Genomic DNA, 23,130 nt, shown 5'->3' on the forward strand with positions numbered 1-23,130 from the left:
CACACAAGTGTCACACAAGTGTTCAGGGTCTTACACTGAACCATTTTTAGTTCCCCAAAACATTTCAATCAACAGCTCTTAGTGTAAAGAACATTCTAAAATTCTAAACAACCTTTTTCCTTGATATAGAACCTTTTGTGGAATGAAACGCTTCCATAGATGTTAAAGATTCTTCATGGAATCATCAATTAACTCTGAGTCATGAAAGTTATGAAATCATCTTAGTGGTCTGTGTTTTCTCTTTTCAGTAAGCGTGTAGGAAATGTGTTCTACTACAAGCATCTGAAATGATGCATTAAAAAATCTGTGCTACATCATTATGAACGAGTATAAACATGTTCATATTTATTCTGAACAGATCGCTAAACATACTAATGGTCATTTGTCAGCTCACTTAAATATCTGCTTTCTCTGTAGGCTTTTATTCACAGTTGGTTAAGCACAAAGAGTGAATTCCAGTCTGATGTCATTGTTGATATGAACTCCAAGTATTTGGATCATATCCTGATTTTTTTTTTTTTTTTTACACTCCCCCTTGTGGATGCTTTTAAGCCCAGTGATCCTGCAGACGAGGAGGAGACCGTCTCTCATCATCACTGCAGACAGCTGCGACTCACACTGCTCAGTACTTACTGGTAAGTCTGTGGTAGACAGATGCATATATATGTTTTTCTGTGAAATTCGTTAATAAAAATATATGTATTTATTCGTAATATAGTAAGTGATTGTATGAAATGTCTAAAGACTAAATTCCCCATGTATAGCAAAATATTTTTCTCTTGAAATATATAAGTGGACTTAACAAACTTTAGAATATGTAGCATTTCTGGTGCAAATTGTGGTGTTCATGGTGAGTTTACACAAATTATAACTGTATTAATCAATTTTTTTTTGTCATTTTGTTATGTGATTGAGTTCATGAGTGCAAAGGATGACGACTTATATCCAAACAAATGCTGAAGTTAAGCATCGTCCTATGCTCTCTGAGGTCATTTTTTTCTGAGCCACGCCTATAGAAGTTTACTTTTATACTGTAAAAACATTGAATTTGGGAAACGATGAGACATTTAATGCAGTTTGTCTTATGTGAAGTGTTTCAAGTTTTTTGGGGATCAAACTCCTTTACAAAAGTGACAAAAGATCCTGCGGAATAGACCAAATTGTTTTATACGTTAATGAATTAACATAAATGTATAAATTAATATTTATTGTTATATTATATTATTTTATTTTTATTTTATTTTCATTTTGTTCAGAATTTCAGTTTATCCAGCAGGAGATCATTATATCCTTAAAGGATTCTTATTTGTATTAAAATGGTTCCAAATTAAAAACTTGACTTAAAAACTGTTTATATCTGACTTCAGGATTTTTTATTATTATTATTATTTTAGTTTTTTATTTAATTGATTAATTATTTTTTTAAGGACACTGTGGTAGTTTTTCCTTAGGAAGCATTTCTCATTTCCATCTGACTCACATCCTGTGTAATCTTATCCACTGCATGGACATTACAACTTTTTTTCACATGGCTTTTTAACCTGAAAGCATCAGAAGTTAAGTACCTTTGCTGAATGTTTGTGTTAGTAGAAATAATCCTGCCTTATAAGGACAAAATACTTTTTGGATCTCACATACCATAGAATCAGTTACTGAAACACTTCAGCTCAACAGTGTCAGACTCAACACATCTGCTGTAATCCACTAGGTGGCGTGTATATGTCTAAAACACAACATTTGCTTTGAAGGTCCTAATTAGGAAATGTGATGCATTGGAGACTGTGCGACCTCATTCTGTCCGCTGGGGGCGCCACATCTCCCTGCTCTCCTCTTTCACCAGTTGTGACTGGAGACACATTTCAAGCAAGTGTGTAAACATATGTAAACCCTATAAAACGGGGGTGTCCAAACTTGGTCCTGGAGGGCCGATGTCTTGCAGAGTTTAGCTCAAACTTGCCTCAACTCGCCTGCCTTAAAGTTTCTAGCATGCCTAGTAAGAGCTTGATTAGCTGGTTCAGGTGTATCTAACTGGGGTTGAGCTTAACTCTGCAGGACACCGAGTTTGGGCACCCCTGCTATCCACCTTATTTTTCAGTGCGGAAGTAAGCTGTTTTCTGGTAATGTGTTAGACGTCCGGTTCATAATCCGCTATAGTGAAATAACGAGAAGAATATCGAAGTGCAGTAAACGGTAAAACAGTTTGCACTACAAATCAGTGTGTTCATAATTAAGACAATGCATTAAAATAATAAGACACACAAGTTTGCAATATCAAGCAGCAAAAGGAGCTTTTTGTGCAGCTAAATATACCTGGAAGTGGATGAGACCGGAAGCCAGACACAAAAAATTTACAAATGGCTGCACTCATTCTTATGGGAAAAATAAGGTGGATCATATCATAATGATTTTTAAATGCTAGAATAACATTAAAGTCTGTGTAAAGTTCAGAGAATTTTTTCTAAACACATTAGTGTTAGAAATGTTTTGCTGAAAACACGTTACAAAGACTGTAAACAATGTAGTAACTACATTGTAGTTACTGAATTGTGGAGTCAGACCGTTAAACAGTTCTTCATGATTTTTGTGTTCAGGATTTTCTTGATGACGCACTGAGCATTGTAATACGAGTTACTGTCATTATCATAGTTACTACAGCCTACGGTTTGCTAGCTAGCTATGCCTTTGTCAAGTAAATGCATATATTACCTGTTGTATGGCTGTGTAAATCCAATTAAGTGGCTAGAGGGAGCATTCATTCAGGTTGCAGCAGTATTTGACAGTTGAGAGAGGCGGCAGCTTTTCCGCGAGTGGGCGTGGTTTGGTTTTGGCGCCGACAACGGACACGCCCCCAACGTTTGAGATCATAGAATACTGCTTATTTTTTCAAAATTTTGATAATTAATTTATTTACTTACCGTTTTTTTAATGACACATTTCTGTGGTGTGACAAACTTCAGAACACATATTTAATATTGCTTCACACAGACTTTAATACTGTTAGTGATATTTCAAGAGGCACATTTACTGGATTGAAGCAACCTAAGTCTATCTGCACATCATTTTCGTATGTTTTGTCACACAATAAAAAAAAACTATAAAACTGTGACTGAAAAACTAAGAATTAAATATAATCTTACTAAGACATGTTATTGGGAGATATAAAATGACAACTGATATATATACATATACATTACCAGTCAAAAGATTTTTGGACTTTTTATGATTTTTAATATTTTTTAAAGAATGTAGATCCAAAGTACAGCAAAAACAGTAACACTTAGAAATATTTTTACTATTAAAAATAACTGTTTTCTATTTGAATATATTTTAAAACGTAATTTATTCCTGTGGTTTCAAAGCTGAATTTTTGGCATCATTAATCCAGTCACATGATACTTCAGAAATCATTCAAATATTCTGATTTGGTGCTCAAAAAAAAAAAAAAAACCTTGAAAACAGCTGAGTGGATTTTTTCAAGTTTCTCTGATGAAGAAAAGCATTTATCTGAAATAGAATTTTTTGTAACATTATAAATGTCACTATATATGCTACTATATACGCTGACTCCAAGCTTTTGAATAGTATTGTGTATAATGTTACAAAATCTTTTTATTTCAGATAAATGCTGATCTTTGTATTTTTCTATTCATCAAAGAATCCTGAAACAAATCTACTCAGTTGTTAAATATTGAATAATAATAATAAATGTTTCTTGAACAGCAAATCAGCATATTAGAATGATTTCTGAAGGATCTTGTGACTGGAGTAATGATGTTAAAAATTTAGCTTTGAAATCACAGGAATAAATTACATTTTAAAATGTATTCAAATAGAAAGCAGTTATTTTAAATAGTAAAAATACTTCTACATTTTTACTGTTTTTGCTGTATTTTGGATCAAATAAATGCAGGCTTGGTGAGCAGAAGAAAATTCTTTAAAAAACATTTAAAAAATCTTACTGTTCAAAAACTTGTGACTGGTAGTACATGCATTTTATGTAAGCAATCTGCTTTAAATATCTCAATGACTTACATTGCAAACAGAATTTCATCTTACCATAAAAGCTTGATGTATCAAGGTTCATTTTATTGATCCATTTTTTAAAAACAAATGTTTTTCAAATTCTTTTTTTCTTCTTCTTTATTTTTTGTTCATCAAAAAATTTCATGTTCAATTACCATGGTCAAAGGGTAAAGTGGTTTGACTGTGTTTCACCACATAGCCATGAATGTGGAAATCTGTATCTGATTTCTACATTCTCAGTACAATCGCCTGTTATGGCACTATGGCACAAGTGGTTATTTTCTCCATAAACGTGTGGATGTGACCTGAAACAGGGTTTTGGCTTCAACTTGTCGGTCACCAAAAGCAATTTGGACTCTAAAGTTAAACTGGCTCAAAATGACATATATTTACATATAAAAAGAGGTTCTGATAAATGTTTATTTGAAAATGTTCCAGTGATCTTTAATAAGTACTTGTTCTTGGTCAATGAAATGGAAAACACTGGCATGCTGACCTTCACATTGCTGACCGCACACATGTTGTCATGTTCCCCAACTGTGTGTGCTCTGGACGGGCATCAGATGAGTCACTATTCTGTGAATAGTATTGTGATAAATTACCTGGATTTATTATTGTAACCGAGAGGCTTTTAAGACACATTCCTATTTTGGTTACTTTTAATTCCTAATGGAATAGATTTAATAGAGGCCAGAATCCAAGTAACACTGGTAATGCGCAAGATCTCTGGCGAGAGATAAACTTAATTGTTTACATGTTTAGAAGAACTGGTCCATTTACTTTTATGAGCCATAATAGAGCTGTTGTTTTCCAAACTGCCCCATAACTCCTATTCAGTCCTTGTTACCTCACATTCTTCAATGAATGCATCATATCCATAGTCTACAGCAAATGTTTCCCTTCACATCAACACTGATCCATTCTGGGGTCACTTGCTCTTTTGTTGACTCATCCACTTCATAAGTTGATTCTTCAGGTCGTAGGCCAACAGTCTGCAGGCTGTCAGCTGTGATTTGCTCTGTAGCAGTGTTTAGATAAGAGATGAGAGGGGGTTGTTTTAGTGCATGATGCCAGATTGCTATTTCAGGCCTCCCACGAGGCAGGACTTTAGTAGAGGACAGGTGGACCTATTTCCATTGTCCACACTGGCTCAACACTGGCCACCAATGAGTCATTTCCTTAAAATTTCATCCCGACACACAAAAACACATTTTCTCTAACACCATCATACATAAAGAGGTTCTGAAAAGTCACATAGTATAACATAAAATATGAAACCAAGTGGCATCTACAAACAAATGATGAGAGTCACTTTTCTCAAGACTTGCTACGTTTCGAATATATTGTAAGTTGAAGTACACTACCAGTCAAAAGTTTTTGAACAGTAAGATTTTTAATGTTTTTTTATGAAGCTGAAAAAAAAGCTCTCTTCTGCTCACCAAGCCTGCATTTATTTTAACCAAAGTACAGCAACAGCAGTAATATTTTTACTATTTAAAATAACTGAAATCATTCTAATATGCTGATTTGGTGGTCAAGAAACAATTATTATTATTACTATTATTATTATTAATATTTAAAACAGTTGAGTACTTTTTTTTCACAATTCTTCGATAACTAGAGGGATCCGAAATAATATTCATCTGAAATAAAAAGCTTTTGTAACATTATACACTATACCATTCAAAAGCTTGGAGTCAGCATAATTTTATTTATTTATTTTTGTTTTTAAGAAATTATAGAAATTAATGCTTTTATTTAGCTTTAAATTGATCAAAAGTGACGATAAAGATATGTTACAAAAGATTTATATTTCGGATAAATGCTGTTCTGAACTTTCTGTTTATCAAAGAAACCTAAAAATAAAAAATGTGCTCTGCTGTTTTCAACATAATAATAAAAATAAATGTGTTTTGAGCAGCCAGTCAGAATATTAGAATGATTTCTGTAGGATCGTCTGATTGGAGTAATGATGCTAAAAATTCAGCTTTGAAATCAGGAATAAATTACATTTTAAAATATATTATAACAGACAACAGTTATTTTAAATAGTAAAAATATTTCAAACTTTTTGCTGTACTTTGAATCAAATAAATGTAGGCTTGGTGCACAGGAGAGACTTCTTTAAAAAACATTTACAATTTTTGACTGGGAGTGCATAAAGGCTGTTATGTGTTCCAGTGGTAAAAATACACACTAGTTTTGTGTGGATGATGCGTCTAGAAGACTTACAGTGTTTATTTCTTTCAAATGAGATGTTTGAGGATGAGTTCAGATGGCTTCAGTCCTTTCATGGAAATCATTTTGTTCTTGTAGCCTTTTCTCAACTGCGAAATAAATTATCTGTAATTATTAGTATGTTTTTGGATAATGTCATACATACTGTATTTATAAGTAACTACAGGAATCTTGTCTGGGTCCAAACAAAGCATAGTTTTCTTGATACATCACAATGAGCAAGCTACAATCTTGAAATAAGCTGAGAAATGAGATGGCTTAGCTTAAATAGTCAAAAGTCCAGTTCAGATTGAGTACCAAAGGCACCGTCGGTCACACTTATGTGTGTGATAGTGTCCTCCAAAAACCCCCTGAGCAATGAATATTTTAATGAAACTCTACACTTCCCCGTTTCCCAGTTTTATTGCAACTATTGTTTAAACACACAAGCCAAAAGCAATAGAAAGTTTACTCCACAATATAAGCACTGATAAACAAAGTAGTTCTAGGTGAACTCATAAAGGCTGAGAATGCAGTGGCCCATTACTAATCCATTACAGAGCAAGCACAAAACCTCCAGGCTCTCAGATCCACCAGATCCCAATGAAAGACTGTGAAAAATCCTTTATTTGGCTCTCTGAGGTCACAAGCAAGGAATTCAGATGAATTCAATTCCCTCTCTCTGACGCCCTCCCCTTCATCACTTTGCTTTTCCAGCATAGCCTAACATGGAGAGGGCAGCTGATGCTTTGGTTGGGATTGTTGGGTTTGGATTTGGTAGGACAGGTCATGGGTGTGGTGGCCAACTAGGGGCAGGGTGTTGGTTTTAAGGGCCAGCTGGGGTTGTATATATGACAAAAAACCCAAACAGAAGTTTGGAGTTCCCTTGTAACTCTTTGGCTGTTTGGTTCTCTCCATCCATCCTCCTATCTATTTCATTTTCTTCAAGGCTTTCCTGAAAGCAGACATGAGTTTCTACAAACACTCAGGTAAAGATGTACAGTGATGAAAAGCTTTTGGTGGATCAGCCTACGGATTATTCAATGGCACTTCTTTTGCTGGATATGGTTTATGGCTAAGCTTGCACTACTACTCAAAAGTTTGGTTTGGTTTTAACGTTGATAATAATAAGAAATGTTGCTTGAGCAACAAATCAGCTTATTAGAATAGCTTCTGAAGGATCATGTGACACTGAAGACTGGAGAATGACGCTGAAATGCAGCTTTGTATCTCAGGAATAAATTACATTTTAAAATGGTGTAATATTACTTCACAGTATTGCTGTTTTTAATGCATTTTGGTCAAATAAAAGCAGATTTGGTGAGTATAAATAAGTTCCCAAATCTTACCAACCCCAAACTTTTGAATGGTAGTGCATATGTTGTGTTGTGATTTGGTTGCTGTATGTCAACACGTGATTTGTCTATGACAATGTTGGCATTGGTTTTGCATGATTTTTGGAGGGGATTTCAGTAAAGGCTGTTTTATATGTGACCCTGGATCACAAAACCAGTCATAAGGGTCAATTTTTTTAAATTAAGATTTATACATCAATGGAAAGCTGAATAAATAAGCTTTCCATTGATGCATGGTTTGTCAGGAATCTGAGGTTGCAAAAAAACTCTAAATATTGAGAAAATCACCTTTAAAACTGTCCAAATGAAGTTCTTAGCGATGCATATTACTAATCAAAAATTACGTTTTGATATATTTATAGTAGGAAATTTACAAAATATCTTTATAGAACATGATCTTAATATCCCAATGATTTTGGCATAAAAGAAAAATCAATAATTTTTACCCATACAGTGTTTTGTTGGCTATTGCTACAAATATTCCCATGCAGTTTATGACTGGTTTTGTGGTCCATGGTCACATATTTTCATTATAGATCAGTATTAATCTTATTTGAAGGCCTGTGCAATATCAGTATCAGATAATACTAGCTAGCACAGTATAACCCAATGTATTAGACAGGCAAATATTTCTTTATCTGTGTCATAGTGATGGTGAGCTCAGGTATCAGCTGTGTACTTCTCCGTAGCTGAATGTGGTTTTCATCTAGACCACTTTAGTCTAGGGTCAAGATATCAAATATAGGTACATCAGTCAGTGTTTGCTTTAATGTGGATATGCTCTCTTCGGTTACTGTTCTTTGCACAGCTGAATCTGATCTTGCGTTGACCTTTCAAGCAGCATTTGCTCTTCGCTTTGGGACAAAGTGGTCCATTTGATAACTGACTCTGACAGAGCTAGCTAAAAATGAACAGCTGATGGACGACATCCCAAAAGGCTTAGGGATTGAGCATACTGCTCAGGTCACAAAGATATTTCAGTTCACAGAAGCCACAACACTAATGCTTGGATACGTGTGAAATCATTGGAGAGAATTCAGGAAATGGACATTACTAAATAGACTTACTGAATCTAGACAAACATAACCAGTCAAAAGGTTTTATATTTATATATTTAATGTTTTTTTTTTGTTGTGTTTTTTTTAAGTCTCTTCTGCTCAACCTAGCCTGCATTTATTTGATCCAAAGTACAGCAAAAACAGTAATATTGAGAATTTTACTATTTAAAATAGCTGTTTTCTATTTGAATATATTTTAAAATGTAATTTATTCCTGTGATCAAAGCTAAATTTTCAGCATCATTACTCCAGTCACATGATCCTTCAGAAATCATTCTAATATGCTGATTTGAAACATTTATTATTATTTTTATTATCACATGGAATTATAGAAATTAATACTTTCATTTAGCAAGGATGCTTTAAATTGATCAAAAGTGATGATAAAGACATTTATAATGTTACAAAAGATTTCTATGTCAGATAAATGCTTTTCTTCTGAAAGTTCTATTCATCAAAGAAACCTGAAAAAATCTACTCAGCTTTTTCAACATTATAATAATAATAAATGTTTTTTGAGCAGCAAATCAGAATATTAGAATGATTTCTGAAGGATCATGAATGGAGTAATGATGCTAAAAATTCAGCTTTGAAATCACAGGAATAAATTACATTTTGAATTATATTAAAATAGAAAACAGTTATTTTAAATAGTAAAAAAAAAATCTAAATTTTACTGTTTTTGCTGTGGATCAACTAAATGCAGGATTGGTGAGTAGAAGAGACTTCTTTAAAAACATTAAAAATCTTACTGTTCAAAAACTTTTGACTGGTAGTGTATTTGGTTCTGGATTTTTTTTTCACCACAAATCCAGTTGCGTTGGAAGTTTCACTAAGATTATCTTCTCTCTGGCAATATTATGTTAAGTATTAAGAATATTATTCACTAATATCTGTGTAAATCAACATTTTTGGGAATGCTGGAATAAAATGTTAGAATGTAAACAAAACAAGACAAGACAAACAGGCCTTTCTCTTGATGCTGCAGTGAATTCATTTTCAGAAACACTTCTTATGGCCTAATGTTGTTTTGATAATACTAAATAATGGATCCTAATGAAGAAAGAACCAGATAAATACCGTCAATTCAGTAAGGAAACTTTGCTGCCGCATTGTAACTTCTACAGTGTAGTCCTGAGCCGTTTCGCTCAAGAATCATGTTGTTGTTTTGATTAAATAAGTAGATTTTAATGAATGTACCCATGATGACCATATTTACTTAAGAGCTAACAATAGGATGTTGACAGAGATAAGTCTCAGTGGGAAGAATGAGTCCGTACTCTAAAAATACAGCTTCACTTATCAACGGCCAGAAAATGCAGCTCTGGCACTATCGGAGACGAAGTGTTAGTGGGCATATCTGTGGGGTGATTTGGCCTCTGTCTTTTCAAGCAGGCTTTCCTAAGTTGTTTGGCATGCGGTTGCTAGGCTGTGTTTACAACAGATGCAGACATGAAGACAAAACATTTAACATCCCAAAAATATCTTTAAACCCAAAGGGACAGTGGTTTAATCACTAATATGTGCTGATCTATGCTAAGTTACACTTTTATGGCTTAGTAGACGAGTAGCTGACCAAGTGTCATTTTAATTATTTCAAGAGTATTTAGAAAACATAATAATCTGTAATCGAAACAGGAAATTCCTTAGATTCATTTAAAAGCCTTTAAGAATCCCTCCCAGACAAATCAGTCCTTTTGGCTTACAGATACTTGTTTTTGCGTTATACTGGCCTCTTGTGGTGACTTGATGTATTATAATGAATCAATCAGGCTACTCACAACAGTGTTAGACAGTTCGTAGAACTGAATAGAAATAGACTCATGCAGTTTCCTTGATCAGTGCTGTAGAACAAAATGATGAATGTGCTCCGATATTCTGTTCTAGTATAGGTCAGTTCTCACCACAGATTTGATCATCTGAATAAAGTAGGTGTGGAATGGAGTGAAAGACATCACAAATGATATCTGGTCAGTTTTATGTCATTTTAAAGGGGCTATCATATTATACAGACACTTCATATTTAATAGTACTTTATTTTTATTCCTTTTAGTGTATTATCCTTTCATTAGAACGCTTGCAATAGAGTTTTAAAAGCTGTTTTTATGCATGCTTTAGTCTTTGCGTTTAGTTTCTGTTGCATTTACACACTTCTGACCAGCAGGCGTCACCGGCGTGTGGTGATTCGAGCGCTTCGAAACAGTGAATCATTTTGCGAAGCAATTGATTCAATTGATTCGAAGCTTCGAAAAGGTTCGTTTCAAACAGACGTTTTATAAATTACGCTATAATTGATGTGCGCATGCCCAGTATCTATACTATCTCGCTTTAACCAACAAATCGATATATTACAGCACGACCTCGTAGCTGAATTAAAATAACATAAATTTAAATAAGCAGGAAAGTGGATAAGATTGTATGTTTTTGCATTTTAAATGTACGGTGACCGGGAGAGGACACCTTCGGTTTACTTAAGTTTGTCTTGGCCACGTCATATCAACTCGTGGGAACGTCATATTATGTCGTGGCCACGAGATCATTTTGTCGAGGTAACGACATCCTTGTGTCGTGGCTACGTCTTATTATGTTGAGGAAACCACGTGCGCTTCTCGTGGCCACGAGTTTAATGCGTAAACAAACCTGCGTGACCATAGTAACGCGGGATTATCAGAGATAGATTTATTACCATTTTATTTTGAATTAAGGAATTATTATATTAATTATTATAGAAATTAATACAATATTAAATGATAATATTATGCGATGCTGTCTACGCGAATGTTGTCTGTGCGCGATGTAGACAGCATTCAAAAGAAGTTGATCTTAAAAAAATATTACATAAAGTATATCAAATAGTCCTACAAACATTTCATGCATCCCACAGTCTTGTAAGTCCATTAACTGATCCTCTTTTTTTCTGTAATATTTGTATCATTCCTTTGTATTCGTTATTTTTTTTTACCTTAATTTCTATCTCTTAAAGTTTTGAATGTAAATGATACAGTAAAAATTTGAATATGCTATATCAGGCGTTAACAAAATATAGCCTTAACCAGTTATTAAAATAATAATAGCCTAATAGGCTAATAATAAATTATAAGTGACTTATAAGTGGCTATATTTTTATATTTATTGTGTATCGCTTTGCCTAACGTTCTGTAGGCTCTATATGCTAGTATTTGCTATATTTTGCAAATACTGTGAACAGTTATGCCAATAAAGTTTTGACAGAAGTTTTGATTGTATTTATGCCTGTGTGTGACGATAAATGATTTACAAATGAAACTACGTCAATATATAGGCTAGTTTATTAATTAGACGAAATAACATAGAATATATGTCAAATTCAACCTTTAAACTGGACTTACAAGACTGGGATGCATGAAATGTTTGTAGGACTATTTGATATACTTTATGTAATATTTATTAATGATCAACTTCTTTTGAATGCTGTCTACATCGCGCACAGACAACATTCGCGTAGACAGCATCGCATAATATTATAATTTAATATTGTATTAATTTCTATAATAATTAATATAATAATTCCTTAATTCAAAATAAAATGGTAATAAATCTATCTCTGATAATCCCGCGTTACTATGGTCACGCAGGTTTGTTTACGCATTAAACTCGTGGCCACGAGAAGCGCACGTGGTTTCCTCAACGTAATAAGACATGGTCACGAGAAATGGATGTTGTTCCCTCATCATAGCATCTCGTGGCCACCTCGACAAAATGATCTCGTGGCCTCGACATAATATGACGTTCCCACGAGGTGATATGACGTGGCCACGACAAACTTAAGTGAACCGAAGGTGTCCCCTCCCGGTCACCGTATTAATGCGATTTTTGACGTGCATAATTTCTTCGGACGCCAACGGTCGTGATATGACGCCACGCTCTGTAGCATATTTTTAAAATCTTAAATTTAACACATAACAAATAGTAATACATCTAAAATGTAAAAACATATAATCTTGTAGTTTTCCCGCTGCATTTTTAAATGTATTTTTTCAATTTTTTTATTTTTTTTATTAAGTAAATCCAGATACACAAAATATCAAAGCAATCTTATATAGTAAAACAGAGCTCTAAAGGGAGAGAAATATTTTTTCAAAATGTAATTCAGCTAAGAGGTCAAGCTGTGAGGTATCGATTTGCTGTTGGTTGCCCGGTTCACGTGATGTGAGTTTGCGCGTCAGAGTTCACCACTCTTGGGAACACAGTGAAAGAGCGCCAAACTTTTTGCAAGAGCTGGCGTTTCTGAATGGAAGTTAACGGAAAGGAAATGCAGTGTGACCGCGTTTTACTGCGAGAATCTCCTCTTCGAGTAGGGGTGAACACGATGATTATGAAAAAGAGAAGAAAGACGCACGACTCAACGATTAGCGACATGGCTGCTACTCTGAGTACCGAAAGCCATGCACCGCCATACAAGTACCGCGGGCGAGTATAACTGCCCACAACTCACGGATTCGTGGCTTTTTGGTGAGTTAATCGCATTCAACGCTGTGAGTGACCGATGGGCCTCTATATTTACTTTCTCGCGGGTTTGTTGGAAGAAGGCCAACGGCTCCTGTCCTGTGGTGAGTGGAAAAACTGCAAACAACAACAACAACAGTAGTAGTAGTAATTTAGGCCTTTACAGACAAGGTTTAGGTCATACCTCAATTAGGACATTAAATTATCTTTTATAAACGTGCCTTAAAAAAAAAAATTTGCCTGGTGGGCATCTTGATACAAAAAAAAAACGACACATTTTAAGATAACATTATGCCAATTAAAACAGCCTAGACATGCATTTTAAGGTTGTGTAGTAATAATAATAATAATACAATATTTATGATAAAGAATGAAATACAATAATGATCTAAAAATAAAAAAAATATGAATTTAAAACAACTAAAATAAAATAAAATATGGATTTGTGTAAACTAAAATATGGGCTGCGTCCGAAAGCTCTAAAGTGGCAGCATTCTAAGGCAGGAAGGCATCAAGGCACGTCCGAATTCTAATTCTGCTTCACTTCCTGTCTCCGGAGGTACCTTGTTCTGATGGAATTTTGAAGGCAGCATAGATGTATCCTTCGCTGCCTTCGATTTCCCACAATCCTGTGCGTGTGCGTCATACAGGCTCTATAAATAAAGATATCTTGACCATGATATCCTTTATGAATCGTAATAGTGTAAAAAGCATAATAAATAATATTGTTTGTAATAACCGTATTTAATAAAATGTTAAAGGGTTCAAATGGGTAGTTAATAACGAAACAGCCACTAATAACAATGACCTGTTCTGCAATATTACTTGCATCAATGTTTTTATTTATTTAAGCAAAAAGTAGCTGCCATTCTCAGTCGTCTTCTCTGACGCACAGACCTTCGGTGGGTAATGACACTGAGGTCTTTATGTATTATTAAAGCATTTACATATAGCTGTATAAATCATATAAGATATGATTTTTCTACAAAATCTATAACTTAACCGTTAGGTAACCTAGCAACAGCGTCACATTCTGCTGCCTTTGAAGTCCGTCCGAAACTGTTTCTAGAGTTGCCTTCGCAGCCTTCGAAGTCACTGCCTGATAAGGCAGCGAGGCAACAAGTCAGCTGACTAGGCTTTCGGACGCAGCCATGGATACAACTGATTATTAGACTTGGTGGTCTTTGCATCGCAGCTTCACTATTTAGACAACTCAATGAAGCCCGTCAGTGGGTGATGGATTGGCCTCTGTAGTCACTTCTCGTGGGTTTGCTGTCTTGAATAGCAGTGAATAGGGTTGGGTGGTGAGTGCTGTCCCTCCACACCATATCTATGGGAATGACCCACGGCGTCAGGTGGGGGGGACGCTCTCACTTACTCATCTCTCACCTGAAGCACTCTTACCATAGCGAGACGCTGCTTTATATTCTCGCACTGACAGTGACAGATCAATAGTGAGGCATCGCTCGGTGGGTGACGGATGGTGTCAAAGACAGCTTCTCACGAAATTGTTGACTACAAAAATAATAAGAATATGTTTGCATATAAACAGCTAAGCGGTGTGGCGACTACCAGTCAGAGTACAAAAGATGATCTGTTCTTGATAGAATTGAATACCACAGAAGAATATTAGTACAAAATATGTAAATAAATAAAAAATATATAATACATAATGTAAATGATAAATAAATGATTACATTTTACATAGTTTTCAAATAAAAAAAAAAACAGTAATATGCAAAAAATATTTAAATTGGTTCTTATAAACTTAGATAAACTTTCTTGAAGCACGCTATTCATTCTCAGTAGTTTAATTTGTCCAAGACTAGATATCACAAGAATCACTTTTAGATATAATTATATAAAATATATGCAGATTATAATAGCAAAAGACTATGAATTGGACACATACATCTTTTTTTTTTTCTTACCATAATATATTTTAAATATTTGCTAAATATGTTATAAACGGAGAAGCATATATTTCTCAAGTTGAAAATATATTTAGTTTCATCCTTCAGTAAAATGTATTTCTGGGGCATAAACATACATTTCCAATTTTACAGTAGTCTACATTTAGGCTACATACAAATGTAAATGAAGTAGCTTGCTGAAGATCGAAGCTGAATTTGTAATGATTATAAGTTTGTTTTTTGTTTTTTTTTTCTGTTTGTTTGTTTTTTTAAATGTTCAGTTTATTGTAATATTGTGTGTGTGTGTGTATATATATATATATATATATATATATATATTTTTTTTTAAACTTTCTTTTATTTAGTGTTATTTTTGTATTTATTTATTTGTTATTTATCACGTTATATTTACACCTGTTGTAGAAAAAATGTATTTGAATGTATTTTCTTTGATTTTAAAAATATTTTAAATATATGGAGGGCAAGAAAAATAAATAACAAAAAAAAAAATATATATATATATATATAAGTTTTTCCCTTCATATGTTTAAAATATATTTTGGTCATTTTTTTATAAATATAAATGTTATATGTTATATATTAATGTAAATACATTTTTTACAACATTATACTTTTTTTTTTTTTTTATAACATTGTTTACAACATTATGTAAATATATTTATGAGAACATTTTAGTAAATATATTTTTTATGTGTTTTAAAATACATTTCATTTTATTCTTTTTTTGGGTGGATAAATGATCGATTAACCACCAAATTGTTCAAACTGTTCAGATGAAAAGTCGTCTTATCCTATCTTACCTCTTGTCCTTCGGTTTTGCTTGCAGAGCCATTACATCTATTGTCCTGTTTTGACAATTCTTATCTGATTTAACACATTATAAACTAAAGGACCCTTTTCTCAAGACTGTGGTGATGCATTTCAATGTTCATCAGCATCGTAAATCCTCGAAAGCTTTTTATATTTAGATTTTTTTAAATGTATGTACATTTATCACACTATACTTCGTATTATGTTGCCTTTGCATTAAATTACAAAAATACTGGTTAATGCTAATGCGAGTGTGTTTCTAATGCAGATGCAGATTTTACATCGTTCTCTCTTCTGACTGCCGTTATCAGTCACACTATTGTGGAGTTTTTCTTTTGCCATTTTAGCAAATGGGAATGTAAAAAATATATTTGTGGTACTCTACCATTCACTGCTCTTGGATTTTACTCGACTCCCGCTGCTGAGACACCTGGAAATGTGAAAAAGGTGTATGGTTTGTCAATCATTTCTATGCTTTGTCTTTGTTTTGTGCCTGCAGCCCCCCGCAGCTATCTGAGCTCCACCATGACTGAGCGTTTCGACTGCTTCTACTGCAGAGACAACCTGCAGGGCAAGAAGTACGTCAAGAAGGACGAGAAGCCTGTGTGCGTGCGCTGCTTCGACAAGCTCTGCGCCAACACTTGCGCTGAGTGTCGCAAGCCTATTGGTGCTGATGCTAAGGTGGGCGGCAAATGAAATAAATCCTTTTAAAAGGCATTTTACATTGTGTGTACTCACAGTGCTTTCTATCCAGGAGCTGACCCATAAGAACCGCCACTGGCATGAGAGCTGTTTCCGCTGTGCCAAGTGCTACAAGCCCCTGGCCAATGAGTCTTTTGCCGCCAAGGATGATGGCAAGATCATGTGTGGGAAGTGTGGAGACCGTGACGGATCGCCTCGCTGCCAGGGCTGCTACAAAGTGATTACGCCAGGTGCGTGTGCAGGTGTCACAACACCTATTTTTGACATGAAATCTCTGTGTTGTAAGTGTTGTAAGTAACAGCAAAGTTTTGGTTTCTCTGTAGGATCTAAGAATGTGGAGTACAAGCATAAAGTCTGGCATGAGGAGTGTTTCATCTGCTTTGAGTGCAAGCAGCCAATCCGCTCCCAGAGCTTCCTGACCAAGGGTGATGAAATGTACTGCACTGCCTGCAATGAGAAGAAGTTCGCCAAGCACTGCGTCCGCTGCAAAGAGGTCAGTTAACATTAGAAGATTGTAATGTCAAAAGAATTTATTGATGGAACAGAAATGTAACCTGAACTGAGTGTTTGTGGTTATTAAAGTTCAGGCATAATGTAGAGTCAAATGGTCATAATTACATAATTTTGAAATGAACTAATATTGAAATTTAGTTTTAATTTGAAATTGAAATATTATTGAAATGTCTCCTATGCTTATCAAGGCTCAGGGATGTGATTCTTCTGATTAATCCAGAATTCTGGTTATGGCCTAAAATCATGAACAATGTCAATCATGCAGATCAGTAATTAAAAAAGGTTTATAAATCTGTTGTTTACAAAGAGAATTTTCAGTGACACATGATCCTTAAGAAATCATTCCAATATACTGATTTGCTGCTCAGCATTTACTTTTATGTATTATTAAAAATGTTAAAAACAAATTTTGCTGCTTAACATTTTTGTGGAAACGATACCACACACAATTTGTGGTAAGATTAAAAAAAAAAAATAGAGAGAAATTAATAATTTTATTCATCATACATTAAAGTGATGAAACGTGACTGAAGACATTTGAAATGTTACCAAAGATGTCTATTTAATAAATGCTTTAATGATCTTAATAAAACGTTTTGATGAATGGAAATAAATGCTGTGCGTTGAACTTTCTATTTATCAAAGAATCCTTAAAAATAAAATGAATCACAAAATATGAAGCAGCAACACTGTTTTCCACATTGATAATAATCAGAAATGTTTATTGAGCATCAAATCAAATTGTTTGATTTCAATAATTTTTGAAAGATGTGACACTGAAAACTGGAGTAATGATGCAAAAAGTTCTGCTTTGCAACACAGGAATAAATTTATAATATTAAAATGGAAAACTGTCTTTTCTATTTATAATAATATTTCACAATATTGCTATTTTAACTTGTTTTTACTGTTTTTATTTATTTATTACTATTTTTGATCAAATAAATGCTGCCTTGGTGAGAAGAGATTTATTTCATAATCATTAATAATTGTAATGTTTCCAAACTTTTGACGTGCATTTTAATTAACAATTCTATTAAAATACATAAATATATATCATGATTATTAAATGCTGCTTGTTATTTTTATAGGACAATAGTATGTATTTTTAGAAAACACTACACTAGTTTTTGAACAGTAAGATTTTTAATGTTGTTTTTTTTTGTTTGTTTTTTTTAAAGAAGTCTCTTCTGCTCACCAAGCCTGCATTTATTTGATCCAAAGTGCAACAAAAACAGTATTTTTTTTTTTTACTATTTAAAATAACTGTTTTCTATTTGAATATATATATTTTTTTAAATGTAGTTTATTAATTTCAAAATAAGGGTAAAAATTAAGTTTGAGCTCAATTTTTAAAATATAGATAGTTTTCTTTGCTAAAACATCTAAAAGTCATTTTTCTGTTTCAACTCAGTTAAGGTCTTTTGCCTTTGTTAGGCAGTATTGGAGTTTAATTATTCTTGGAACAGTGCTCAGCCATTCCAAGCTAACCCAAACTAACTGTTCTTATCAGGCATGTTCTGAACCCCCTGTACTTTTGTTTAATCTGTCCTAATAATAGGCCATTACCAGCGGTGGAATCACTTATCAGGATCAGCCCTGGCACTCTGAGTGCTTTGTGTGTAACACATGCAAAAAACCTCTGGCTGGAGCTCGTTTTACGGCCCATGAAGATCAGTTCTACTGCGTGAATTGCTATAAGGCTGATGTGGCCAAGAAGTGCTCTGGATGTCAAAATCCCATTACAGGTATAATCTGCAAACATGCATCTGTCACAGTATTAACCTATCATTCTTTTTCCCCACAATTACAGAAAACTTATAACACTTCTAACTACACAACATTAAACAGGGTTTGTACAAGGTGCTTCAAGTGCTTGAATTTGACTCTTTAAAATGTAGGTCCTTGAAAACCTTTGAAAACATTTATACAGACATTTATGAAAAGGTACTTGAAAAGAACTTGAATTTTTAAAAAGCAGTATACAGTTGCAATCAAAATTATTCAACCCCCTTGACCTGCAAGACATTTTGCTGCGAAGAACAAAATTTTATGAAAACCATTCAACAAAGGCATCAGTAAACTGTTGAAGAAAGTTTATTAATACACATTTGAGTGATTCTGAGAATGTTGATGAATAAAAAAAAAAAAACGAATTACTTGACCACCAAAAGTAAAATTTGGTGCAGGTGCAGAATGCTTAGAAACTTCTTTCACTTCTCTACTACAATCTTGGCCCATTTCTTACTTGGAAAAAGCTTTGATCATTGATTATCTTTGGTTTTCACATTGCCACTACTTTCTTCAAATGTAACCAAATATTTTCAGTAAGAATTAAATCTGGAGACTGAACAGGCCACTCAAGAACATTCTATGACTGATCCTTGAACCAAGCATAAGTAGATTTGGATGTTTACTTTGGGAAGGATGTCCTGCAGGAAAGTCCATTGATCATCAGCTTCAGCCTTTGCACCAAAGGCATCACAGTTCTTACCAAAATGGCCTGATACTTTCATACAGTCATGATTTCTACTTCCTGCAACAGTAACAGGACTGGCCCACCTCCATGTTTGACGATGGAGATGGTGTTCTTCTGCTTATAAGCTTTGCCTTTTTTGCACCAGACATACCGCTGATCCTTGGATCCAAACGTTCCAGTTTGGTCACACCAGTCCATAAAACATTGTTTCAGATCTGCGCAGGTCTATTCAAATACATTTTTGCATATTCAAGTCAACCTTTTATGTTCTTTTTGATCAGGAGTGGTATTCAGCAAGATGCCTCAACATGAAGGCCATACTTGTCTTGTGTTCTTCTTCTGATACTTTGCATTGAAATGTTTTTCCTCCTTTCGTCAGGTCATCTTACAAGTGTTTGGCTGTACATTGTAGGTTTTTCCTTAGTTGTTCTGATTAAAAATGTTATGATATTGTGCTTTTTTTTTGTTCAACACTCCCAAAGGTTTTGTGGTACAACACATTTCAAACTAAGGAATAAGCCTGCCAGCTGTGTCTCAAAGAACTTTAAGTGTCTTGGAAGTCTTCCTGTAGCCTTAGACTTTCTAATATAATAAAATGTGTTTCTTTATAGCTTTTGAGAGCTCTGTTGACTTTGCCATATTTGCTACTCAACTTCAGCACATGCTTGGGCTAAATGTATGTATGTATGTATGTATGTATGTATGTGTAACAGCTAATTCTGTTTTTAATAGTTTAACTGTATAACTTTTTGTTTTAATTTTAATAAATTAATTAACACAATTTTGTTCCCTACTATACAAATAAGTTACTTAAAAACTGCAATGGGGTTGAATAATTATGACATTGTGTGTGTTATTAAAATATCCTGTAACATTATCTCTCTTAATATGCCAGTAAACTATTAGATTTTTGTGAAGTCCTGAATCTTCAGAAAAGCTTGTATTTGTAAAGTTCTGCTTTCTCTGAGGGGTTGAATAATTTTGATGGCAACTGTAATTGTTTTTTTAATGAGTTTCTAAAGGCTTAATTGTCTTTTAAGACAATTTTGTTCCCTACCATACAACTGACTTAAAAACAGCAGTGCTGAATAGGGTTGAATAATTGTGACGTAGCTGTTATTTAAAAATCCTAGAACTCCAAAATATTACACTATATATTACTAGACATACACTAGACATTACTACTTTTAATATGCCCATAAACGGTTACAGATGCAATTTTTGTAAAGTCCTGAATCTTCCGAAAAGCTTGTATTTGTAAAGTTCTGCAGTCTCTTAGATGTTGAATAATTTTGGTTGCAACTGTATGTGTAACAGCCCAAGATAATTCTGTTTTTTAATGAGTTTCTAAAGGCTTAAATGTGTTTTAAGACAATTTTGTTCTCTGCCATACAAATGACTTAAAAACAGCAATGTTGAAGAGGGGTTAAATAATTTTGACAGCTGCTATTTAGAAACGTCCTAGAACTCAAAAATATTACTTTATATATTGAAGTAAACTGCTGTAGATGCAATTTTGATAAAATCCTGGATCTTCAGAAAAACTTGTATTTGCTAAGTACTGCAGTCTCTGAGATTTGAATACTTTTGAGGCATATTACATTATGTATTTTAACCATGTTTTTTTTAAAAAGCCATGCAATTACTTGGTTGTGATACTTTATTTGAACTAATTATTGCCTCATCATTAGTTTATATATAAATATAGTCATACTAAAGCTTTAGTCTCCTTTTATTACTAAAAATATCTGATTACTCAATTGGTAATTGATTACCAAAATAATTGTTAGTTAACTAGTTAAAACTACTGCAAGTCCAAATACAACTGCATTGTTTTGCTTTGTGATTAAAAGAGAAATATTCATTGAAATTTTTTTTTTTTTTTTTTTAATTTTGTCTAATCTTGTGAGCTAAGTATATTGTCACACCCCTAATAATTTTCCAAGTGAATGATATTGCTTATAATGCTTCAGATCAATCACATATTAATGAAAAAAAGTCTGAATAAGGAAAGTGATAACTGTATAGTATCCTTTCAAATATTAAAGTTGCCATAGTCATTGCATGCTTTGCATGTGGTGCACTTTATTTGTACCATTTTGTTTTATTAGTTTGTTAGAATTTGAAAGGTAATGATATTTTTTGATAAGTGAGATCTGATTTTAGTCCTTGAAAACCTAAAAAGTAGTGCTGAAAAGTGCAATATCTGAACCCTGATTAAAAGAATAAAAAGAATCACTAATAACTGCATTGATAATAAAAATATCTATATTTACTCCTGTTGTCTTTGTTCTAGGATTTGGCAGAGGGACCAACGTGGTGAACTACGAGGACAAAACCTGGCATGAATACTGCTTTAATTGCAAAAAATGCTCCCTCTCCATGGCCCACAAGCGTTTTGTCATCAACGGAGATGACATCTACTGCCCTGATTGCGCCAAAAAGCTGTGAAGGCCTGATGGGATGCGATACGGCTGATTATCGAGCAATTAAGAATTAGTCGAAGATGTATCAATCTAGCAATGCTTTGAGTGTTCAAGTAAAGAGAAACCAGTGAGAGTGTTTGCATTAATAAATCACTGGAGGATTGAGAGTTTTATCAAGTTCTCAAAATGAGTGCTATATGAAGGGCTTTTCTTATGCAAAACATGTTACTGCGATCATAAACGCAATTGCTGGATTTAAACCTAACAATGCATTTTAACCTTCAGTTAATCTGTGTGATGTTACAATAGGAATGCATTGCAAAATGCATTATTTCAGTAAACTCTCTGCTTTGTGGGAAAAATGTTTCTGGATAATTCCTCTAAAATGTCTATGCAATGACAAACAAAATTGTGCATGAAACAAATGACTCCAAGCGTTTCTTTTATCTTCCAAAACTTTATTTTAACAATTTATATTTTCCCAGTACACTTTAGATATATTTACAAATATAATTTGCGGTCAGGGCTATTTCAAGACAAGAAACCACTCTTAACAAAAGCAGATCCTATTCATTAAACCCTGGTCGAGGAAAGTGATTGTCATGGCCGAGGTAAGCTCACGTGACGTTAACGTATTAATATATGAACATAAAATAGCCCATTCTGCATCTAAGGCACCGTCCTATTCTACCCCTGTTTTGAGTACTCGACTTTAAACAAGTTTTAGTTCTGACGTATAAAGCGCAAAGGGCTCTAAAGCTCCCGTTAGCGGAAACAACATCTGCGTTGGCGCAAACTCGTCTGAAAGTGGCTGTGCTAGTGTATTACGAAAGCAAACACAACACATACACACACACGTGCTTCAATGCTCGGGCCCGCAGCAGCTACACCACAACCTGAAGCGATTTCAGAAATGCAGTGTTATGAATATAAAAGGCCAAAACTGAGGGAATCATAATGATCTCAAACCCATGTAACTTTTAACCTCTGCAAACAATTTTCCACTGGAGTCTAAGAGCCTGAGTCAAAGCAATCTGGAAAGTGACTATTATACAACAAAAGATAAAAATCACAAAAGTGTATGCATATAAAATAACATTAAGTATTGAGGGATCTACAGTATTTCTA

General features: G+C 33.9%; 1 protein-coding gene across 2 annotated transcripts; it reads left to right on the forward strand.

Annotated features, from left to right (window-relative positions):
• Positions 1-525: 525 nt before the first annotated feature.
• Positions 526-22,169, forward strand: fhl1a (four and a half LIM domains 1a). 2 transcript variants are annotated; one of them, XM_051128029.1, is made up of 6 exons: positions 526-635; positions 16,382-16,563; positions 16,637-16,814; positions 16,908-17,077; positions 18,659-18,845; positions 21,873-22,169. In XM_051128029.1, the coding sequence occupies exons 1-6, from the start codon at positions 542-544 to the stop codon at positions 22,025-22,027; spliced, it is 966 nt and encodes a 321-aa protein (XP_050983986.1). In that variant the 5' UTR covers positions 526-541; the 3' UTR covers positions 22,028-22,169. The 2 variants fall into 2 exon arrangements, with proteins under 2 accessions (XP_050983986.1, XP_050983987.1); XM_051128030.1 differs by lacking the exon at positions 526-635 and adding an exon at positions 7,065-7,229.
• Positions 22,170-23,130: the final 961 nt, after the last annotated feature.

This window comes from Labeo rohita, chromosome 14 (assembly GCF_022985175.1).
Source record: "Labeo rohita strain BAU-BD-2019 chromosome 14, IGBB_LRoh.1.0, whole genome shotgun sequence".
Lineage (NCBI taxonomy): Eukaryota > Metazoa > Chordata > Actinopteri > Cypriniformes > Cyprinidae > Labeo > Labeo rohita.

Coding starts and splice junctions, on each gene's coding strand:
- fhl1a (XM_051128029.1), top strand. CDS start 542: ATGCTTTTAAGCCCAGTGATCCTGCAGACGAGGAGGAGACCGTCTCTC. Junction 636..16,381: donor ACACTGCTCAGTACTTACTG/GTAAGTCTGTGG, acceptor TTGTGCCTGCAG/CCCCCCGCAGCTATCTGAGC. Junction 16,564..16,636: donor CTATTGGTGCTGATGCTAAG/GTGGGCGGCAAA, acceptor CTTTCTATCCAG/GAGCTGACCCATAAGAACCG.